The 23,282-nt window shown below is 45.5% G+C and overlaps 1 protein-coding gene across 4 annotated transcripts; it reads left to right on the top strand.

The window, feature by feature from the left end:
* The first annotated feature begins 15,422 nt into the window (after positions 1-15,422).
* LOC102407934 (cationic amino acid transporter 3) lies at positions 15,423-22,903 on the top strand. Of its 4 annotated transcripts, XM_045163527.1 has the most exons (8): positions 17,405-18,921; positions 19,509-19,671; positions 20,442-20,581; positions 20,675-20,777; positions 20,967-21,166; positions 21,365-21,531; positions 21,805-21,913; positions 22,075-22,903. In XM_045163527.1, exons 4-8 carry the CDS (start codon positions 20,719-20,721, stop codon positions 22,161-22,163), a joined length of 624 nt encoding a protein of 207 aa, XP_045019462.1. In that variant the 5' UTR covers positions 17,405-18,921; positions 19,509-19,671; positions 20,442-20,581; positions 20,675-20,718; the 3' UTR covers positions 22,164-22,903. The 4 variants fall into 4 exon arrangements, 2 of the variants coding, with proteins under 2 accessions (XP_045019463.1, XP_045019462.1); XM_045163528.1 differs by lacking the exons at positions 21,805-21,913; positions 22,075-22,903 and adding an exon at positions 21,618-21,768 and having other exon boundaries at positions 17,118-18,921; XR_006640276.1 differs by lacking the exons at positions 21,365-21,531; positions 21,805-21,913; positions 22,075-22,903 and adding an exon at positions 15,423-16,546 and having other exon boundaries at positions 18,522-18,921; positions 20,967-21,074.
* The last annotated feature ends 379 nt before the right edge of the window (positions 22,904-23,282 follow it).

The raw sequence follows: 23,282 nt of genomic DNA on the forward strand, positions 1-23,282 counted from the left end.
TTCAGAGATGAGCTGTTCGGCTCTGACGCTTACTTGTGACATGCTTTAATCATCCTGTTCTCACTTCCCTCTTTCCTCAACCACCATCCACACTGGAAGTCTGCCTCTTCAACTGCTGGTGCTTCTAGAAGGAAAGACAGGAGCCCTGTGCTTAGCAGAAAGGGGAGGCATTCGTGAGGGCCAGTCAAGTTTTCTGGACTCAGAATAGAGCTGGATTCATATATAAACAATATGGCTTTTCATGTAATAAACTATAGTGAAATAGAATAATATACATATATATATATATATATATTATATGACTGAATCACATTGCTGTATACCTAAAATTAACACAATACTGTAAATCAACAATGCTTCAAAAAAATTTTTTAGTGGTTAAGGAATGAAACTGGGGTTAGTGAACATTTCTGGGTACAATTGCAAAATCATGTTTCCAGGCAGGGCTTCTCAAACCCTGATGTGCATCACCAGGAGAACTTATTGAAATAAAAATTCTATTTTAGTGGGTGTGAGGGTCTACATTTCTTTCTATCTTTTTATTAATTTCACTGGAGTAAAATTCTTTACAGTGTTGTGTTAGCTTTTGCTATACAGCAAAATAGATCAGCCATACGTGTACACAGACCCCCTCTTTCCTGGATTCCCTTCCCGTGTAGATCACCGCGGAGCTCTGAGCGGAGTCCCCTGTGCTATACAGCAGGTTCTCACTGTTCTCTACTGGGCATAGATGTCAATCCCAATCTCCCAATTCATCCCTACTTTCCCCTTGGCATTTGTACATTTGTTCTCTACATCTGTTTCTGCTTTGCAAATAAGTTCATCTGTACCATTTTTCTAAATTCCACACATGGGCAATATTATATATTTGTTTTCAAGGTTCAGCATGTAATAGTATATATCAGTACTTCATTCCTTTTTTGGTGGAGGGGCTTCCCTGGTGGCTCAGATGGCAAAGAATCTGCCCACAATGCGGGAGACCTTTCGATCCCTGGGTCAGGGAGATCCCTTAGAGAAGGAAATGGTGACTGACTCCAGTATTCCTGCCTGGAGAATCCCATAGACAGAGGAGCCTGGTGGGCTACATTCCATGGGATTGCAGAGTTGGACATGACTGAGTGACTAACACTTCATTCCTTTTTTTGGCTGAATAATATTCTTTTGTGGGACTTCCCTGGGGACTCAGTGGTGAAAAATCCCATGGACAGAGGAGCCTGGTAGACTGTGGTCCATGGGGTTGCAATGGAGTTGGATACGAGTTGTCGACTAAACAGCAACAATATTCCTCCGTTCGATATGGAATGGTTTGAGTATGGGAGGGATGCAGTCAGACCTGCATCAGGGAAGATATCTCAGGGTGATCATGGACAATGAACCAAAGGAAGCAGCCTGGAGCCGTGGTGCAGGCTCTGACCCGGGACAGGGAATGAGTTCGAGGAATTCAGGGGTGAGTCACATGAGTTCTCAGGCAGGGGGTGAGAAAGAAGGTGGTGCTAGCCTGCACCCTCTAAGGGTTAGATCTGGGCTTCTCCGATGACGCTCTCATTACCTTACCTCTTCCCCTCCTTTCCCAGGAGGGAAATACATAGTTCTAGGAATTCAGAGGGGAGGGAAGCTGAATCGCTAACCTGTTTCCTAACACTCTTTCAAGAAAACCCTTCTTTCTCATGGGAAGGAACAGACTTGGCAATTTTGGGGCCTTCTGGGGCTAAGCACTGTTTCTGGAAACACAGGAAAGGAGCCATTCCAGTGCATGACTTCAACTTCTACTTCTATAGATAAGGAGGGACAATTTTTTTTTTTTTTAAAGCCAATTCAGGAAACACATAAAATACTTCTTGAGACTTTTCCCTCTCACCAAGAAGATGTGATTTTCTGATTGTAGACAATGACATCTCTGTATCTCTCTCTCTTTTTTGGCATGTGAGATTTTAGTTCCCTGCCCAGGCATGGAACCTGTGCCCCAAGCAGCTCAGTCTTAACCTCTGAACCTCCAGGGAAGTCCCAGCAATGCCATATCTTTATTTATAAGTATTCTAGTGTGTTAATAAGTGGAAAGAAATGTAAGGAGGTTAAGAAATTTGGGGGCTTCCCAGGTGGCTCAGCAGTAAAGAATCCGCCTGACAATCCTGGAGACACAGGTTTGATCCCGGGGTCAGGAAGATCCCCTGGAGGAGGAAATGGCAACCCACTCGAGTATTCTTGCCTGGAGAAGCCCACAGACAGAGGAGCCTGGTGAGTGACAGTCCACAGGTTCGCAAAGAGTCAGACAGGACTGAGCTTCTGAGCATAACCTGGATAAAGTATGCTGAAGAATCTCTGGCAGAAGTCTGAGACACAGTTTTCATGTTGACTGTAAATCTAAATTCCCTCATGTAGAGGAGACATATCCTAGTTTTTTTAGACATATCCTTGCTTTTTCTTTAAGACTTTTTTTTTTTTTTTTTAATTTGGCTGTGTTGGGTCTTAGTTGGGGCACATAGGATCTTCATTTCATTGTGATGTACAGACTCACTAGTTGTGGTACTCAGGCTATTTTTGGCATGAGGGTTTAGTTGCTCCTCGGCATGTGGGATCTTCAATTCCCAGGGATTGAACCCATGTCCCCTGCATTGTAAGGCAGATTCTTAACCACTGGACCAGCAGGTAAGTCCCAGTGATTAAAGGGAATTTTTAATTGTCTTACTCTATGCGAATATGATGAAAACTCTCTCTGCCCGCGTTCAGCTCCATCATCGGTATCATCTACGTTACTCACTAACGCATTGTAAGCTGGACTTGCTTTTACATGAGATGTGACACAATGCTGAGTTCTTAGCAACTGAATGAGACTACAGGCTGCCCCATGGGCTATCACAATGGTGGCCTACATACACCCTCGTTGTTGTTCGGTTGCTAAGTCACATCCAACTCTTTTTGAGCCCATGGACTGTGGCAAGCCAGGCTTCCCTGTCCTTCACTATCTCCCAGAGTTTGCTCAAATCATGTCCACTGAGTCAATGATGCCATCCAGCCATCTCATCCTCTGTCACCCCCTTTGTTGTCATATAAAACATCAAGCTCTAACCCCCTCCCCCGAAACATGCTCATCACCACCAGCATCCCCAGCTCATAACCAACTGACCAAAAAGAGAAACCATCAATCCCAGCTTACAGATGGGGAAACTGAGGCTCCGAGGGAGGCCCAGAGAGTGTGACCTGTACAGCAGGGCTAGAAGATAGATGACCTTCAAATTCAAGTCAGTCTGGTTCCAAAGTTCAAGCTTTTAAACGCTTAGCAGCTGGAATGGCACTTATCAACCCGGCAGACTACTGCTCCGATTTGAAAGAGGCCAAAGCAGTGAAGTGACCCGCAGACATCACACAGCTCCCCAAAGCTGTCACAGTGTCAGTCCTCCCACTGCCCAGGGCCCCGCTGTTGACAGGTCCCAGTCACGCCTCCTGTGCCCCGCGAGGTTGTGCAACTTCCTCAGCCCTGTCCTCATTTTCTGACCACAGACCCCAGCAGGAAGCTCCCAGCCTGACTGGTCCCTCCCCCAGTGGCTTTGAGGTACAGTCAGATATTAACAGATCATTGCCCCAGAGGCTCCCACTGTTCCTGCCCGGGACCACCACTTGCTGATAATATTGAAAATGAACATTGAGGGGGCTTCCCTAGTGGCTCAGTGGTAAGGAATCTGCCTGCCAGTGCTGGAGACATGGGTTCAATCCCTGGTCTGGGAAGAGCCCACATGTGGAGAAGTACATAAGCCCGTGGGCCACAACTACTGAGTCTGTGCTCGAGAGCCCGGGAGTTGCAACTCCTGAGCCCACAGGCCGTTGCTACTGAAGCCCGCACTCCCTAGAGCCCGTGCTCTGCAACAAGAGAAGCTACTGCAATGAGAAGCCACATACCACAACTAGAGAGTAGCCCCCAAAGCAATGAAGACCCAGCACAGCCAAAAATAAATTTAAAAATAAATGTATTTAAAAAATTAACATAGAGCAAAAATGGGTGGTACTTAAAGAAAATTTGTCAGGTTCTTAATATCACAGACCAGCTCATGTCTCTCTTTAGAAGATCTCCTAGGATCTCAGACTTAGCCTTCAGGACACACAGAGTGCTTTGCAGCTATTGATATGTATTGCTCTTGCCCAATTAGCCTACGACCACCAGGAACAGACCTGTAAGACCGACAAAGCTAAGTTTATTTCAGAGGAAACAGGTGAGACCTGAGAGGGGACAGGGAGGGAGGCAATGGAGAACTCTCACCTCCTCTCTGGTTTCTGGATTCCTGAACAAGTGTGGTCCCTGGAGCCCAGCCTGATTTGTACTGGAACACCCTCTCCACACCAGTGCACACCTTTTTTACTTCCACAGCAGTTCTCTCTCCCACATTTTTCTTCCTTCCTTTCTTTTTTTTTCCCTTGGCTGTGCAGCCTGTGGGATCTTAGTCCCATGCCCAGGGGTTGAACCCACACCCACCAGTGGTGAAAGCAGAGTCCTAACCACCGGACGGCCAGGGAATGCCAGGTTCTGTCCCTTTATCTTGGCTTCTCCAGCCCGGGTTTTACTCTGAGAATTTTCTTTTATAGCTGTATTACCAGGGAAGTTTATGGTAAGCTGATGTAACCAAGAATCCTAGTGGTGAGATAAGATAGACTTTCCTTTTTTCTTACAGAGGATGTCTGCGGTTGATGCAAGGCCAGCAGGCGGCGCTGTTCCGCACGCTCGTATAGGGACCCAGAGTGATGCGGTGTGTGGTGTTTGGTGGCTAAATTGTTTCCGACTCTGCAATCCTCTGGGCTATGGCCCACCAGGTTCCTCTGTCCATGGGATTTTCCAGGCAAGAATACTGGAGCGGGTAGCCATTTCCTCCTCCACGGCATCTTCCCAACCTAGGGATCGAACCCATGTCTCCTGCTTTGGCAGCTGGATTCTTTACCATCCAGCCATCTGGGGAGCTCGATGGGGTCTCTGCTCTCAACAGTTGCTTCCACCTTTTGTCCTTCCACAGAGATCACATTCCCCAGGCAGCAGGAAGATGGGAGGGGAAAAAAATGGAGAGAAGGCAATTTTCTTATGAAATCACAGTTCATGAAATACACAAATCATTCCATGTACACCCCATCCTCTAAGACTCAGTCATGAGAGCAAAGGAGCTGCAGGAAGGATGGGAAATGTTACTGGACATTATGTGTCTGGATAAAATTCAAAGTCTTCTGTTACTAACCTGGAGACTGGATAAGCAGAATGACTAGCAGTCTCCATCAGTTCAGTTCAGAAGCTCAGTCGTGTCCAACTCTTTGCGACGCCATGGACTGCAGCACCCCAGGCTTCCCTGTCCATCACAAACTCCTGCAGCTAACTCAAACTCATGTCCAGTCTCCATGGTTACCGTCAAATGACTGTGCTTTCTGAGCAGAGGAGCAATCCATTTCATCTTCTATTCTGCTAGAATGCAGAAATAACCACCATCAGCTTTCCCACTAGGAAACTTTTTCTCCAAGGCCTTCACTGAAAAAAAAAGAAATGGATTAAATACCAAACCGCCTCTCTGGAAGCCTTAGGCTCTGAGTTTCTTGGGAGAAAACCTCAGCCTCCTTGATCAGCAAATTCCTGCTAACTTTCTGGACCAGCTCATTCCTCAGGCAGCAGATGACGGGGTTCACCAGGGTCGACATGATCGCGTGGCAGAAAGTCCCTCCTTTTTATAGCTCAAGCCACGTGGTCTGCCTGGGGCTCAGGTACACAGAGAAGGGGCCGGGCGGGGGAGGCTGAGCAGATGGAGGTGAGGGAGACCACCAGGATGTGGGAAGAGTGGGTGGAGAAGGTGGCCCCTCGAGGAAGGCAGGTGCAGGCCTGAGCCAATGATGCAGAGCCGTAGGACAGACCGGGCCCTGCCGCGGGGCCTGCCAGGGTGCACACAGCCTCCAGGACAGACGCCAGCAGTAGGGGCCGGGTGGCCGCTCACACCCGCTCCAGCAAGGGCGTGCTGTTGCAGAGGGAGTGGTCCAGGATGCTGGGGCCACAGACGGGGAGAGGACATCCAAGTGAGGGGCCCAGTGAAGAAGAGGAGGCAGCCCGCCCAGCCGCCGGGTCCGAGGACCGGGCAGACGGGCATGCGTGCGGGGCGCTGGGTACCACCCAGGCGGTGTGGCCAGGCAGCGGTCAGCGGACATCCCAGCCACAGCAGGGTCTCTGTAGGGCCCAGGGTGAAGTCGAGCCCTTCTGGGCGAAGCATCCTGCTCCGGGGACAGTCCCACGTCCCGTGAGGCAGTGGGCCAGCAGCTGCGGGGTCACGGCTGAGGTGAAGCCCACCTCCAGCAGCGAGAAGGGCCGCAGGAAGGAGTGCCTGGCGGATGGCCCGGCTGCGGTCGGCCAGGGTCAAGGTGATGATGAGCAGGTTTTCCAGAAGGGTCAGCGCCTAAGTGACAAGGAGCACCGCGAATGGGAGGAGCTAGTGACCCCCAGGAGCATGAACCAGCCCCACCCCCGGCCCCGCCCGGGGGGGGGGGGTCCACTCTGCTGGTTCCGTGTGTAGCCTGCGGGCCGAGCTCCTGGTTTGGTTCTGACTCTCTAGGGCTTAGCCTCTTTGGGGTCTCCTCAGTAATGCAGGGATGGGAAGAGTACCCATCCCATAGGGGAGTCGTGAAGAGGAAATGAAGGAAAACTTAGAACAGGGCTCGGCTGGTCATAAACACCCTCCTGGATGCTCGCTATTATCTGTATGTAGTGGAAGAAATATTTCATCAGAATTTTCCAGGACTTCCCTGGTGACCCAGTGAATAAGAATCCACCTGCCAATGCTGGAGAGGCAGGTTCCATCCCTGGTCCGAGAAGAACCCACGTGCCTGGGAGCAACTAAGCCCTTGTCCCACAACTACTGAACCTGAGTACCCTAGAGGCCATGCTTGGCAATAAAAGAAGCCACCACAATGAAAAGCCTGGGCACGCAACAAACAGTAGCACCTGCTCTCCACAACTAGAGAAAGCCTGCATGCAGGAACAGAGACCCACGGCAGCCAAATAAATAAATACAACTATAAGAAATTTTTTCCTCTTGCCTCCCACAAACCCTGTTATTTACTTCTTTATTTGACTGCCGTGTCTGTTGCTGCAGGCCTGTGAAGTCTAGTTCCCTATCTAGGGATTGAACCCAGACCCCCTGCATTGGGAGCGGGGGTCTTAGCCACTGGACCACCAGGGACGTCCCCAAACCTGTTATTTACTGATTAAATACTTTGTTAATCCATTGAGGGGCGAGACCTGTTATTTGAAGGGCTTTTATTGTCTACTGAGTGAGTTCATATAGATTGGAATCAGAAAAAATAATATAGAGGACTGGGGTTTTGCATTTCACAGCTATTTATTTATCTGTTTGCTTATGTTTCTGAATGGTAATGTCATATACTTTTTCAGAAGTGCATGTGTCATTACCGTTTTTTTTTGCATTGCTGCGTTTTCTCAAATAGAGCATACAGTTTCAACGAGCACTCAGATCAAGATGCAGAGTAGGAACAGCACCTTGTGTCCCTTATAGTCACAACCCCCCTCCCAAAAGGTCTTTCCTGGTGGCTCGGTGGTAAAGAACCTGCCTGCCAATGCAGGAGACCTGGGTTCCATCCCTGAGTTGGGAAGATCCCCTGGAGGAGGAAATGGCAACTCATTCCAGTATTCTTGTCTGGAAATCCCATGGACAGAAGAGCCTGGTAGGCTATAGTCCATGGGGGTGCAAAGCATTGGACAGGACTTAGCCCCTGCTCATCACAACTAGAGAAAGCCCGTGTGCAGCAATGAGACCCCACTGCCCTCAAAAATAAATAAATAAGTAAATTAAATTTTAAAAAGAGGTTTCTACTGTTAAAAAATAAATAAAAAAAGAAAACTGCATCTGATTGATTTAGGACATCTATATAAAGTTAAACTTCATATATATATATATATATATATATATATATATATATATATGTTTAACCCATGCCCCCTGCAGTGGAAGCATACAGTTTTAACCACAGGACTGCCAGGGAGGTCCTGAGCCAAAGTAAATTTTTGCTCCCATTATCATTGATCTACTGTGGCAACCAGTTTAGGGTAGCCAAGGAAAATGCAGGGGGGCAAGGTAAATCTGAAGTTCCAATAGACAATGAATGAGCTTCATTTATTAAATGTGCATGTGTCATGTAATTTAGGATACATTTGCTGGGGACATGGTTGTGCCTAGTGTAGTGAAGTAGTCATCCTTACCCCTTACCTCCTTTCTCTTCTGCCTCTGTACTCATCTCTCCCAGCAAACAGAGCTGCTTGAAGAAGAGGACTAAGTCACATTCCACTTCATCTTCTTCCATCCCTTTGTGCAAGGCTAAACACAAGCATGATGCTTGTTAGCTGCTTTTGTTGCTGTAGCAGAAGTGATGAAAAAAAATGCTTTTGTTGCTAGAATTAACATCAGAGATTTTAAACTCCCCTCTCTTATTCAGGCACAGCTAGGCTTGGGGTCCCCCACACTGGGGTGTGTCAGGTCACATGCAGACTGTGGGGACTCGAGTCGCCGAAGAGGACTAGGAGGGAGCAGGGTGAAGTGGGGTCCTGAGTCTCACAGCCCACACTTCTTGCGGTCCTTGATGGTCAAATGAATTCAAGTGTCCCCAGAAATAATCAATAAACTGTCTGTAATAGGAAATGGAAAGAGTTTTATCTGAGCCAAACTGAGGACTACAGCTAGGGAGACAGTGTCCGTATAGCTCTGGGAAGCTGCTCCATTGAAGCACGGTTTCCAGCACAGTCTTACATCTCATCCAAACAAAGCGCACACATCAACACGACAGGGTGTATTCCTTCAAGGTTTCAAAAGAGACAGACTTAGTGCATAGACAGTGAGGCAACAGCTCCCTGGTGTCTGGGAAGGGAGCCTTATCTTTCAGGGAGTGTTAACATGCACGCCATGAGAAGGGAGTTACTCATCCTTATCTTCAAAACAGACGCTCTTTACCTCAGTGGTTAAAGCAGATGAGCTGCGAGGGTTGGACAAGCTGTCTTAGCTCACACATAGTTCACGCTGAACCATGGATGAGCCAAAATGACTTCCACATTCCTCAATATGTGAACATTTTCTCCATCATGAACATATAAAAATCTTAGAACCCCATGATCCAGAAATTCTACTTCTGAGAATATATCCAAAAGAATTGAAAGCACATTCTGGAAGATATATTTGTAAACACCTGTTCACTGCAGCATTATTCACAGTAACTAAAGCATGAAAGCAAGCCAAATGCCCATTGACCAAGAAAGGGTAAGTCAAATGTGATATGTGCCAATAATAGAGTATTATTTATCATTACAAAGGAAGGGAATTCTAACACATGCTACAACATGGAGGAACCTTGTGGACACTTTACTAAGTGATATAAGCCTGACAGGAAACACTAACAAATATTCTGTGATTCCACTTAAGTAAATATTCTATGATTCCACTGGAGCGGTCAGTTTCACAGAGACAGAGAGCAGAAGGGTGATTGCCAGAAACTGGGAAAGGAGAAAGGGGGAATTGTTGATGAATGGGTGTAGAGTTTAAGTTTTGCCAGATGAAAAAAAGTCCTGGAATTTGGTTGGACAAAATGTGAATGTACTTAACGCAATTGAACTGGACACTTAAAGATGGTTAAAATAGTAAATTTTACTTTATGAATATTATACTGCAACAAAAATCATCTTGGAACTAGTCCCTGAGGGTAACCACAGAAGAGTCAGGGCTGATAGCAACACAGCAGATGCTCCCCGCCCGCCTAGCCCCATCTCCACCCCAACAACCCAGGGGTGAGGACTGTCTTCTGTGCTCAGGACTCCCTGCTTTGGTTCTTGGAGATGTCTCAGCTCTAGCCCCACACGGCTTAACTGCAGCCTCCCTGACTGACCCAGTGCTCCAGGCTCTGCTCCAAGGATCCAGTAAGTCTCGGGTCACCCTCTTCTGTAGGAGACTGGGTGCTGAGTTCACGTCCTCCCAAAGAGACCTCTACAACCCCAGAGTGCAGAGGGTCAGCCCGGCTCCAACTTGAGGGTGGAGAGACCTGTTTTCTAGATGAAATTGTTCTCCTCCACCTTAAGTTCTCCTGATGCTCATCCTGAGCCTGAGCCTGGCCCAGTGGCCCAGCCAGGTGTTCTCTGGAGACCCCGGGCTCACAACAGTGGCTGTGCTGCTGCTGCTGCTCATCACTGGGGTCACGGTCATCATCTGGAGGCAGCCCCAGGACCTCAGTCCTCTTATGTTCAGGGTAAGGTGACTTTATGTGCCCAAAGTGTCCACCTTGAGTGAATGAAGTCTGCATGCTTTGAGATCTAAACATTCTTTTCTGGACCAGAGAAGGGGAATTTCTAAAACAAATGGATCTTTTGCTGATCCATGCTAAGTGTTTTAGATACTCAATCTGAGTAGGCACTGAACACACAGCTGGAATCAGACTTATCACCCATGTTGGGTATGGGTCATGTTTCAGACATCCAGGGTGTGTTCAGGGATGGACTGACTTTGCCCACAGGTCCCTGCTGTGCCTGTCCTCCCACTGGTGAGCATCTTTATGAATGTCTACTTGATGACAAAGATAAACACTTGGACCTGGACTCAATTTGGCATCTCAAATGCCATTGGTAAGTGGTTTTCTGGGATAAAAACTACTATTGAGTGACTGAACCCAACCCTCTTCCTACTATGTCTGCCCCAAACTTTGTCAGAAGCCATAATAGGAGGTCTACTGGGCATTAGTAAGTGAGGAGAGTGCCTACTTTCCCTTCTCATCATCTCATTTCTTTACTGGGACTTGTCATATACTTTGGATATGGGATCTGATACAGCTCAGGGTAGAACTGTGATCAACAGCCACCAGCTTCCATCTCCCAGACTCTTGATGACGATATCCCTAGTGCTTATTCACAATAGCCAAGACATGGAAGCAACTTAAATGTCCATCAGCAGAGGAATGGGTAAAGAAGATGTGGTACATATATACAATTGAATATTGCTCAGCCATTAAAAACAATGAAACAATGCCATTGGCAGCAATGCGTATAGACCTAGAGATTGTCATACTGAGTGAAATAAATCAGCCAGAGAAAGACAAATATGATATGATATTGCTTATATGAAGAGCCTAAAAAAATGGTACAAATGAAATTATTTACAAAATAGAAATAGAGTCACAGATGTGGAAAACTAATTCGTGGTTACTAGAGGTGGAAGGGGTGAAAGGATAAGCTAGGAGATTGGAATGAACATATACATACAGTAGTACATATACATACAAAAATAGATAACTAATAAGGACCTACTGTAGAACACAGGAAACTCTTGTCAATACTCTGTAATGGACGAAATGGAAAAGAATCTTTAAAAAATGTGGATATATGTATATATATAACTGATTCACTTTGCTGTACAGCAGAAACTAGCACAATATTATACATCAACTATACTCCAATAAAAATTTTTTTAAAATAAATATGACCAAGCATGGTAATGGCACCCCTCTCCAGTACTCTTGCCTGGAAAATCCCATGGACGGAGGAGCCTGGTGGGCTGCAGTCCGTGGGGTCGCGAAGAGTCGGACACAACTGAGCGACTTCACTTTCACTTTTCACTTTCATGCATTGGAGAAGGAACTGGCAACCCACACCAGTGTTCTTGCCTGGAGAATCCCAGGGACGGGGGAGCCTGGTAGGCCGCTGTCTATGGGGTCGCACAGAGTCAGACACAACTGAAGTGACTTAGCAGCAGCAGCAGCAAGCATGGTAAAAAGAAAGAAAATATTCCTAGCGGTGAATCATCTTAACCACAGGACATAGAGGCTGTTTGGAATCTCTCTGTGTACTTGAGGATCTTCTGGTTCAAGGGGCACTCTGAGTCTCTATGGATTGTGAAGGTGAGATGAACTTAGAGCCCCAGCAGAGGACAAAATATCTTTAATATTGTATAACTTCAGGTAAACTTCTCAGAGCATAATATGCGTACAAAAAGTGCAGGCTTCATTAAGTGTGCAGCATGATGAATTTTCACAAAGACAGTACAACAATCTAACCAGCAACTAGAAGATGAAATAAAATATTAAACCTGCACATAAGGTTGATCGTATCTTATGGCACATTTTCTTTATGCCTGCTTCCAGCAAGAACACAGAGACTGCCCCATATGAAGGAAACTCAGATAACCATTAATATGTGTTGTGTGTGTTACACTTTAAATATTAGGGCACAAATAGTTCAGTTCAGTTCAGTCACTCAGTCGTGTCTGACTCTTTGTGACCCCATGAATCACAGCACGCCAGGACTCCCTGTCCATCACCACCTCCCGGAGTCTACCCAAACTCATGTCCGTTGAGTCGGTGATGCCATCCAACCATCTCATCCTCTGTTGTCCCCTTCTCCTCCTGCCTTCAATCCTTCCCAGCATTAGGGTCTTTTCCAATGAGTCAATTCTTTGCATGAGATGGCCAAAGTATTGGAGTTTCAGCTTCAGCATCAGTCCTTCCAATGAACACCCAGGACTGATCTCTTTTAGAATGGACTGGTTGGATCTCCAAGGGACTCTCAAGAGTCTTCTCCAGAACCACAGTTCAAAAGCATCAATTCTTCGGCGCTCAGCCTTCTTCACAGTCCAACTCTCACATCCATACATGACCACTGGAAAAACCATAGTCATGACTAGATGCATCTTTGTTGGCAAAGTAACATCTCTGCTTATAAGTATGCTGTCTAGGTAGGTCATAACTTTCCTTCCAAGGAATAAGCGTCTTTTAATTTCATGGCTGCAATCATCATCTGTAGTGATTTTGGAGCCCCCAAAAATAAAGTCTGACACTGTTTCTACTGTTCCCCCATCTATTTCCCATGAAGTGATGGGACCAGATGCCATGATCTTAGTTTTCTGAATGATGAGCTTTAAGCCAACTTTTTCATTCTCCTCTTTCACTTTCATCAAGACGCTTTTTAGTTCCTCTTCACTTTCTGCCATAAGGGTGGTGTCATCTGCATATCTGAGGTTATTGATATTTCTCCTGGCAATCTTGATTCCAGCTTGTGATTCTTCCAGCCCAGCATTGCACGAATAGGCTGGAAGTAAAAGGAAAGAACTGGAGAAGGAAATGGCAACCCACTCCAGTGTTCTTGCCTGGAGAATCCCATGGACAGAGAAGCCTGGTAGGCTGCAGTCCATGGGGTCGCACAGAGTCGGACATGACTGAAGCGACTTGGCAAAAAGGAAAGAACAGATACCTTGTGCAAACAGTTAACATAAGAAAGTAGGGTAGCTATATTACTGTCAAAGTAGACTTTGAAAAAAAGAGAATGATAAAAGATAAAGTAGATCCTTTCATCATGATGAAGAGAAATAATTATTTTTTTTTGTTTTCCTCTAATTGATCATAATTGGGTAAAACAAAAAGAAAGTGAAACTAGGAAAACAAGATAAAAAACTGTTGCTGCAGAACAGGATGCTTTAAACTGAGATTATGGACGTTCAAGACATTGGTAATAATGAAACATAGGACTGTCAAACAACTGAAGTAGAGTGAAGGAGGGGTGGAGGTCAAGAAACTGAGTGCAAGTTATTAGATGAATCCTAGATGTCCATCAGCAGATGAATGGATAAGAAAGCTGTGGTACATATACACAATGGAGTATTACTCAGCCATTAAAAAGAATACATTTGAATCAGTTCTAATGAGGTGGATGAAACTGGAGCCTATTATACAGAGTGAAGTAAGCCAGAAACAAAAATACCAATACAATATACTAATGCATATATATGGAATTTAGAAAGATGGTAATGATAACCCTGTATGCAAGACAGCAAAAGAGACACAGATGGATAGAACAGTCTTTTGGACTCTGTGGGAGACGGAGAGGGGGGATGATTGGGGAGAATGGCATTGAAACAGGTATAATATCATATAAGAAATGAATCACCAGTCCAGGTTCAATGCAGGATACAGGATGCTTGGCGCTGATGCACTGGGATGACCCAGAGGGATGGTATGGGGGAGGGATGTGGGAGGGGGATTCAAGATGGGGAGCATGTGCACACCGTGGCAGATTCATGTTGATGTATGGCAAAACCAATACAATATTGTAAAGTAACTAGCCTCCAATTAAAATAAATAAATTTAAATTAAAAAAATAAAATAAAAATAAAAGTAGATGGAGGAGGGGCTTCTCTGATGACTTAATCCACTGCCAATGCAGGAGACAGGAGTTCAATGCTTGGTCCGGGAAGATCCCACATGCCACGGAGTAGCTAAGCCCCTGGACCACAGCTGTTGAGCCTGTCCTCTAGAGTTGCAGCTACTGAAGCTCGAGTGCCCTAGAGTCCTTGCTCCACAACAAGAGAAGCCACCATAGTGAGAAGCCCGTGCACTGCAACAAAGACCAAGTGCAGCCGAAAATAAAGAAACAAAGAAATAGCATTTCTAAAGAAGAAGGTTCTGCCGTTAAAAAATAAATCAATAAAATAAAAGTGCATCTGATTGATTTAGGAAGTCTGTATATAGCCAAAGTAAAAGATTTTTCTTTTTGGCCTTGGGATAAGTGGGATCTTAGTATCTGACCAGGGATGGAACTTGTACATCTGCAGTGGAAGCATGTAGTTTTAACCACTGGACCACCAGTGAAGTCCCGAGCCAAAGTAAATTTTTGCTCCCCTTATCATTGAACTTCTTTGGCAATCAGTTTAGGGTAGCTAGGCAAAATGCAGGGTGGCAAGGTAAATGTGGATTTCCAGTAGACAATGAAGAGGCTTTATTTGTTTATTAAATATAGATGTGTCACATAATTTAGGATAAATTTATGGCAGATATAATTGTGCCTAGTGTAGTGAAGTATTCATCCTTACCCCTTACCTCCTGTTTATCTTCTGCCTTTCTACTCATTTCTCCCAGCAAACAGAGCTGCTTGAAGAAGAGGACTAAGTCGCATTCCACTTCATCCTCTTCCATCCCTTTGGGCAAGGCTGGACACACATGCAATGCTTGTTATTAATAAATGCTTTCGTTGCTAGAATTAACATCAGAGATTTTAAACTCCCCTCTCTTGATTCAGGCACAGCTAGGCTTGGGGTCCCCCACACTAGGCTGTGTCAGGTCACGTGCAGACTGTGGGGACTCAAGTCGCAGAAGAGGACTGGGAGGGAGCAGGGTGAAGTGGGGTCCTGAGTCTCACAGCCCAGACTTCTCGCGGTCCTTGATGGTCAAATGAATTCAAGTGTCCCTAGAAATAATCAATAAACTATCTGTAATAGGAATAGGAAAGAGTTTTATCTGAGCCAAACTGAGGACTACAGCAAGGGAGACAGTGTCCGTATAGCTCTGGGAAGCTGCTCCATTGAAGCACGGTTTCCAGCACAGTCTTACATCTCATCCAAACAAAGCACACACATCAACACGACAGGGTGTATTCCTTCAAGGTTTCAAAAGAGACAGACTTAGTACAGAGACAGTGAGGCAATAGCACCCCAGTGTCAGGGAAAGAAACTTGTTCTCCCAGGGATTGTTAACATGGGCATAATGAGAAGGGAGTTATTCATCCTTATCTTCAAAACAGATGCTCTTTACCTCAATGGTTAAAGCAGATGAGCTGTGAGGGTTGGACAGGCTGTCTTAGTTCATACACAGTTCAGGCTGAACCTGAACATGGGTGAGCCAAAATGACTTCCACATTCCTCAATATGTGAATATTTTCTCCATCACAGGCATATAAAAATCTTAGAACCATATGATCTAGCAATTCTACTTCTGAGAATATATCCAAAAGAATTGAAAGCACACTCTGAAAGAGCTATTTGTAAACTCCTATTCATAGCATTTGATATCAAATGCAAAATTCATAGCATTATTCACAGTAACTAAAGCATGAAAGCAAGCCAAATGCCATTGACCAAGAAAGGGTAAGTCAAATGTGATATGTGTCAATAATAGAGTATTATTTATCATTACAAAGGAAGGGAATTCTAAACAAGCTACAACATGGAGGAAACTTGTGGACACTTTACTAAGTGATATAAGCCTGACAGGAAACAACTAATAAATATTCTATGATTCCACTTAAGTAAAGGACCTGGAGTGGTCAGTTTCACAGAGACAGAGAGCAAAATGGTGATTGCCAGGAACTGTGAAGGAGAAAGGGGGAATTGATGAATGGGTGCAGAGTTTAGGTTTTGCCAGATGAAAAAAAGTCCTGGAGTTTGGTTGGACAAAATGTGAATGTACTTAACGCGATTGAACTGGACACTTAAAGATGGTTAAAATGGTCAATTTTATTTTATGAATATTATACTGGAACAAAAATCATCTTGGAACTATTCCCCGAGGGTAACCACAGAAGAGTCAGGGCTGATAGCAACACGGCAGATGCTCCCCGCCCACCCAGCCCCATCTCCACCCCAACAACCCAGGGGTGAGGACTGTCTTCTGTGCTCAGGACTCCCCACTTCAGTTCTTGGAGATGTCTCAGCCCCAGCCTCGCACGGCTTAACCTCAGCCTCCCTGACTGACCCAGTGCTCCAGGCTCTGCTCCAAGGGTCCAGTAAGTCTCGGGTCACCCTCTTCTGTGGGAGACTGGGCGCTGAGTTCACATCCTCCCAAAGAGACCTCTGCAACCTCAGAGTGCAGGGGGAGTCAGCCTGGCTCCAGCCTGAGGGTGGAGAGACCCATTTTCTACATGAAAGCAGGAGCTGGGAGTGTGTGGGAAAAAAAGGTGTGTGGGGGAGGAGGGGGGTGATTGGACCAGTGTCCTGATGATATGTGAATATTTTTGTCTCATATAATAGCAATAATTACCCTTATACAGTGAGTGTGACACGTGGACCACTGATTTCCGTCTTCACTATACTCGCTGCCCTCTGTGTCTGTGGGTTCCTCATCTGAAGATACGGGAGTAACTGCAAGAAACTTGGGCATCTATGGATTTGGGTATTCATGAGGGGTGACAGTTTGATGATTTATATTCAATTACTTTTGGGTTTGCTACACCCAGCCCTGGTGGCTCAGATGGTAAAGAATCTGCTTGTAATGCAGGAGACCTGGTTTTGATCCCTGAGTCTCAAAGATTCCCTAGAGAAAGAAATGGCAACCCACTCCAGCATTTTTGTCTGGAGAAGCCCATGGACAGAGGAGCCTGGCAGGCCATAGTCCAAGGGGTCACAAAGAGTCGGACAAGACTGAATGACTAATACACACACACCCAGCAACTCTGTGAAGCCAGTTCTATTATTTACCATTGGTAGCAATGTAAACAATGGAGGTATAATACAAGTTACATGAAATTACCATCTTAGCCATTTTTAAGTGTTGTTGTTCAGTCACTAAGCTGTGTCTGACTCTTTGAGACCTCATGGAGTGTAGCCTGCCAGGCTTCCCTGTGCTGCACTATATCCTGGAGTTTGCTCAAATTCATATCCATTGAGTCGACAATGCCACCCAACCATCTCATCCCCTGTCACCCCCTTCTCTTCCTGCCCTCCATCTTTCCTAGCATCAGGGTTAACAAATTCAAATTGCTTCATATGGTGGGCCCATAAAAATTCTGAGGCACAATCAGGTAATTGAGGGTTATACACTCCCCTGAGCTGAGGAGAAGGAAGTAGGGATCTGGGGCTTCAAAAGGGAGGAAGACAACTTACAGGAAAATGGGAAGAACAAATGCTTGGGAAAAAATATTTGTGGCTCCAGGCAGGAGAGTCTTTCTGAGATAAAAAGTTATCCCTGCTAATAGGTCCTGGCATAGGTTACCTAATCTAAATGATTTTGAGCCATAAAGTGAGAGGAAAAAAGATTTTTTTGAGTCTGCAGCATCTTAATTGTGTTCAGCTCAAAACAACCCACAAGCCAAAGTCACACATTTTAGGGTGATATTTTCTGCTCCCCCAACTTCTCTTCAGCCACCCTTCCAGTAACTTTGAAACATATTAAAAGGTGTATTTATGCTTAAGGGACAAAAGCTCAGAGATGGAGAACTTTCCCAGTGAGTCCTTTTACCACCTGCTCCCCGTCACTCTCCTGGTGGTTCAGATGGTAAAGAATCTGCCTGCAACTCAGGAGACATAAGGGACCCGGGTTCAATCCCTGGGTCAGGAAGATCCCCTGGAGAAGGAAATAGCAACCCACTCCAGTATTCTTGCCTGGAGAATCCCATGGACAGAGGGGCCTGGCCCGGGTGGGCTACAGCCCATGGGGTCACAAAGAGTTAGACACGACGGAGTGACTCACTATTCACTCACTTCCCCATCACTCCATTGCTTTGTGGAATTGGACTCCCAGGGCCAAGGGCAGATGGACATTCTTTCTTCTAACATTTGTTTTGTTGAAGTAAAGTTGATTTATAATGTATTAACTTTGGCTGTACGGCAAAGGGATTCAGTTATATATATGTATTTTGGTGCTTTTTGATATTCTTTTCCATTATGGTTTATCACAGGATATTGAACAGAGTTTCCTGGGTTACACAGTAGGACCTTGTGTAGGATGGACATTCTTGATGGCTCTGTGTCTTGTTTTCTCAGCAGATCGTGGTCTCCTCAACTATGTCTAGGATGCTGTGTCAGTATGTTCGCCAGTTTGGTCAGAAGCTGGTCCGCAGGCAGCAGCTGGAGCCCATAGAAGAATCTGAGAGTCCCACGACTCATCTGAACATCCTAGATCTGGTTGTCTTGGGTGTGGGCAGAAGCCTGGGAGCCGGCGTATACGTCTTGATTGGCTTCATTGCCAAGCTAATAGCTGGACCATCAGTTATCATCTGCTTCTTGGTGGACTCCCTGTCTTCTGTGTTGTTTGGGCTCTGCTATGCTGAGCTGGGGGCCCGGATACCACATGTTGGTTCTATGTATCTCCATAGCTATGTCATCATGGGACAACTGTGTGCCTTTGTCATTGGCTGGAACCTCATTTTGTCCTTATTAGTTGGTGAGATGATGGGTAGGGGGAAGATGTGGGCTAAAGATCCAGAAACAGGGAGGTGATATTGGGGTCATACTCATTTATAAACCCCTTGCTATTGACCTTGCAGCAGGAAGTTGGTAATAGTGGCCAAAACCGCTTCAACTTCTTTCTACTCAGCTCTATCCTGTTTTGCTTAAATGATGGGCCAAGAACTCAGAAGAAAGGGAACTGTAGAGGGTAGATGAGAGGGGGACATGGCCCACAGGCTCACCCCCTCATCATATTGAAGTCTCTGCTCAGTTGTTGTCTTTGTGGGATTTTCCATTATCTCTAGATTTTACATTTCACCCTCATCTCCCTGCCCTCCTGGTCCCACTTCCCTGTCTTCTTTTCTTATATAGCATTGATCTCCTCTCAGTGTATTAACCAGTTGATGTATTTTGTGAATCATTTGGGTCTGCTTTCCCCTTCCCTCTCTCCCCTCCCCCCGTGAAGAGAAACTTTGAGATTAGGGTTTTTGCTTAATTTTTTTTTTTTTAAATACATCCCAAGGCACATAGCAGAGGATGTGTGTTTATGTGTGTTACTGAATATTTCTCTTATCACTTCAGGCACTGCTTGTGTGGCCAAGGCCTGGAGCATCGCCTTTGACAGCCTCACTGGGAACCACTGGGAACTCTCAGGCGTTAGAAGGAACCTTCTCTCCGTATATGCCCTCTGCCCTTGGCACTTTCCCCGACTTTGTCATGCTGGGCCCGCTGCTGCTGATTACTGGTGAGAAGGGGTCAGTGAGAGAAGAGTGAGGTGTGGAGGGGGAAGTGGGGTGGGAAAGGATTGGAGTGGTGGAATGGTGGGGGGCTTAGAACGGGAAGAAGGGTCTGAGATATGAGGGACAGAAAGGGAGGACATAGCCGGTTGTTTTCTACCCTTGGCAGTAGAGATTCTGGGCTGGATCATTCTTTGGTGTGGGGGTTGTCCTGTGCATTGTAAGGTGGGTTTTTTTTTTTTTTTTTCAAGTCATTATAGAGTTTTGAGCAACAACCCTGGCCTTTACCCACTAGATACCCCTGATGCCCATTCCCCCAAACTGAGGTATTGAGAATGTCCCCAGACAGAGCCAAATATCCCTTGGAAGGCAAAATTATGCCTGCTCAGAATCATTTCCTTAGACCAAAAAAGTTCCTTCCTCTCTATTGAGACCAAAGATGTTTTTTCAATGGAGATGAAATTCTCATGGTGTAAAATTAACAATTTTAATACTTGCCCACCTTTATTGAGATATATTTGACATAAACAATTGTCTAAACTCAAGGTACACAATGTCATGATTTTTTTAGATCCCCCCTGTTGTGAGATGATTGCCACAGTAAGAAATTAACCATCATAAAGGGCACACTCAGTGACATCTAGTAAATTCACAGTGTTGTACAACCATCACCTGTCCCTTGGGATTGAGAGACAAGAGGGAAGGACACCTCACATGGACTAGGGAGCAGATGGCCGGTCTGTCCTGCTTCTCCACATGTTCCCATTTTCTTATCCAGCCTCCTTGGAGCCATGTTTGTCTTGTCTCGGTTGATCTGTGCAATGGCAGATAATGGGCTCCTTCTCCAGGGACTTGGATGGATCCATGCTGGTACCCACAGCCCCATCATAGCCATCCTGGCTTCTGGAACTCTTGCAGGTGAAAAAGCAAAACCCACTCCTTCTCTAATCAGTTCCCCTCACCTGGACTTTTTCAGTGGTTTCTAATTCCCTTCTTCCACCCTCATTCTAGCAATCGTGGCATTACCCTTCGAGCTCTGAGATATTGTGGAATTCATGTTAATTGGGATCATGCTTGCTTACACCCTTGTGGCTTTTCCTGTGCTTGTCCTCAGGTGAGACTCCACTTCACTTTGACTGCGGGTCTTGGACTTGTGGGAACTGATAGGGAGGTAGTCATCTTCAGCTGATACGCTGCCTCCTAAAATCCTGCTCTGCTTAAGGCAGCACAGATGGGGAATAGATTGTGTGATGATGGATCAGTAGAGGCTACTCTTAATATTGCTTTAATACCTCTAATTCAGGTACCAGGCAGATCAGAATTTCAGCAAGAATAAGAAAACAGAGGAAGAAACTGAGGTGGGGCCTGTAACTGAAGAAAGTCCTTCAGGATCTATACCTGAAGCAAGAATGTCAAACTTTCTAAAGAGTCTGTGGTTCCCTGCCAGCAACATCCCCACCCAGAAATCTGGCCAGATTGTCTATGGATGTGCCTTCCTGCTTGGTGAGCAGTGGGATTTCTTTTTGGTCATATTCTGAAACTGACAGGAGGTGGTGGGAATGTGTATTTTGGAAGTTGAAAAGCCTTGGAGATATGATGTCCCTTCCTGGGGTGGGCAACTTTGGAGTGGGGTGTGGCCCAAGGCACTGATACATTTGTCTTCTGGGTCCAGCCTGTTCTCCTCCTCCTTGACCCTTGCAGTTCTCCTGCTGATAATCCTGAGCCTGGTCCTGGCCCAGTGGCCCAGCCAGGTGTTCTCTGGAGACTCCGTGCTCACAACAGTGGCTGTGCTGCTGCTGCTGCTCATCACTGGGGTCACAGCCATCATCTGGAGGCAGCCCCAGGACCCCTCTCCCCTTTACTTCAAGGTAGGTGACCTTATGTGTCCAAAGTGTCCACCTTCAGTGAATGCAGTCTGCAGGCTTTGACGTCTAAACATCCTCTCCTGGTCCAGAGAAGAAGAGAAGTTGCTAAAACCAGTGGTCCCTTCCCGGTTCCACACGGAGTGCTTTACATACACAATCTCAGCAGGCACTCAACACACAGCCTGAAGAGGACTCGAGTCTTCTCACCCATGTAGGGTAGGGTCTCCCTTTCAGACGTCTGGGCTGTGTCCAGGGATGAACTGACTCTGTCCACAGGTCCCTGCTCTGCCTGTCCTCCCACTGGTGAGCATCTTTGTGAACATTTACCTGATGATGCAGATCACCTCTGGGGCCTGGGTCCAATTTGGCATCTGGAATGCAATTGGTAAGTGAGTTTCTGGGATAAAGAGGTGTGACTGAACCCAGTACTCTTCCTACTATCTTGTCCCCAAAAGTTTGTCAGACACCGTACTAGGAGGTCTATTGGGTATTTGTAAGTGATTAGAGCTCCTACTTTCCCTTCTCACTGTCTCATTTCCCTACTAGGATTTGTCATATACTTTGGATATGGGATCCGACACAGCCTGGCGGGGAATGATGAGCCACAGGCACCAGCCTCCAATTCTCAGACTTGACAAAAACATCCCTGGTGTTTTACAAAAACATCCTGTAACCACAGGACATCGATGCTGTGTGGAATCCCTCCAGGCACTGGAGTTATCTTCTGGTTCAAGGGACACTTTGAGTCTGTGGACTGTTGTTATTGTCTTCTTGACAGACCGGAACCTGGGGACAGGAGTCAACAAAAAGAAGGCGAAGAAAAGAAGGACGTGGGGGACCCAAGTCTCTAGTGGAACAAGGGTACTTTATTCATGGCACGGTGTGCTTATATATTGTTATACAAGGAACCTTTAGGCAGAAAAATAAAGTTGAGTAAAAAACACCGAAACCAGATGCTTAACAACAGTAACTAAGGGAATAACAATAGTCATAGGTCCATAGCAACAGTAACTAGGGGAATAGCAATTGTCACCGGGCCAGAAGACAATCCATGTATTGGAAATAGGAAGATGACTAAGTAGTTTTACAGAAAAGTAAAAAGGTTACTGAAAGGAATCCATGTATGTGTTCTACCTCATGACCTCAGTCCTGAGAACTGCGTGCAGCTCTGCTCATTCCTTTTTTCCAGGAACTTATAAGGAACAGAAGGCCCTTGAGAAACAGAAAACAACATATAGGATTCCTTAAAATTAAACGTTCCCTGACAGACTGTGATGGTGTATGCATTTAAAGCTCTATGTTTACTGGCAGTGGAAAAAATCACATTGATGTTGTATATGTATATTTTTTCAAATAAACTTTTAATAGCATAATATGCATAATGAAAAGTTTAGTCTTCACAACTGTGTAGCAAGATGAACTTTCATAAAGAAAGTACCATGATATAATCAACATCCAGAGGAAGAAACAAAATATTAACCTACAGGTAAGAAGATCCTGCTTGTGGCTCTTTGCAGCAAAAACACCAGAGATTGCCTTATGGGAAGGAAACTCGGGTACTGTATATTGTGTAAAGAGTTACACTTGAAATATTAGGACAAACAGATCAGAAGAACAGACACACTGTATAAGCAGTGACAGAAGAAAGCTAGGGTAGTTATATTACTCTCAGACAATGTAGACTCTTAACAAAGAGATTAATAACAGATAAAGTAGATCATTCATATCAATAAAATGATCATTTTTAAAAAATC

Source organism: Bubalus bubalis, chromosome 18 (genome assembly GCF_019923935.1).
Source record: "Bubalus bubalis isolate 160015118507 breed Murrah chromosome 18, NDDB_SH_1, whole genome shotgun sequence".
NCBI lineage: Eukaryota > Metazoa > Chordata > Mammalia > Artiodactyla > Bovidae > Bubalus > Bubalus bubalis.

What these genes read in the sequence shown, in the direction of transcription:
- LOC102407934 (XM_045163527.1), top strand. Translation starts at nt 20,719, where the DNA reads ATGTTAATTGGGATCATGCTTGCTTACACCCTTGTGGCTTTTCCTGTG. An exon ending in TTTCCTGTGCTTGTCCTCAG is followed by an intron (nt 20,778 to 20,966) that starts GTGAGACTCCAC and finishes CCTCTAATTCAG; the next exon opens with GTACCAGGCAGATCAGAATT. An exon ending in TGGATGTGCCTTCCTGCTTG is followed by an intron (nt 21,167 to 21,364) that starts GTGAGCAGTGGG and finishes TGACCCTTGCAG; the next exon opens with TTCTCCTGCTGATAATCCTG.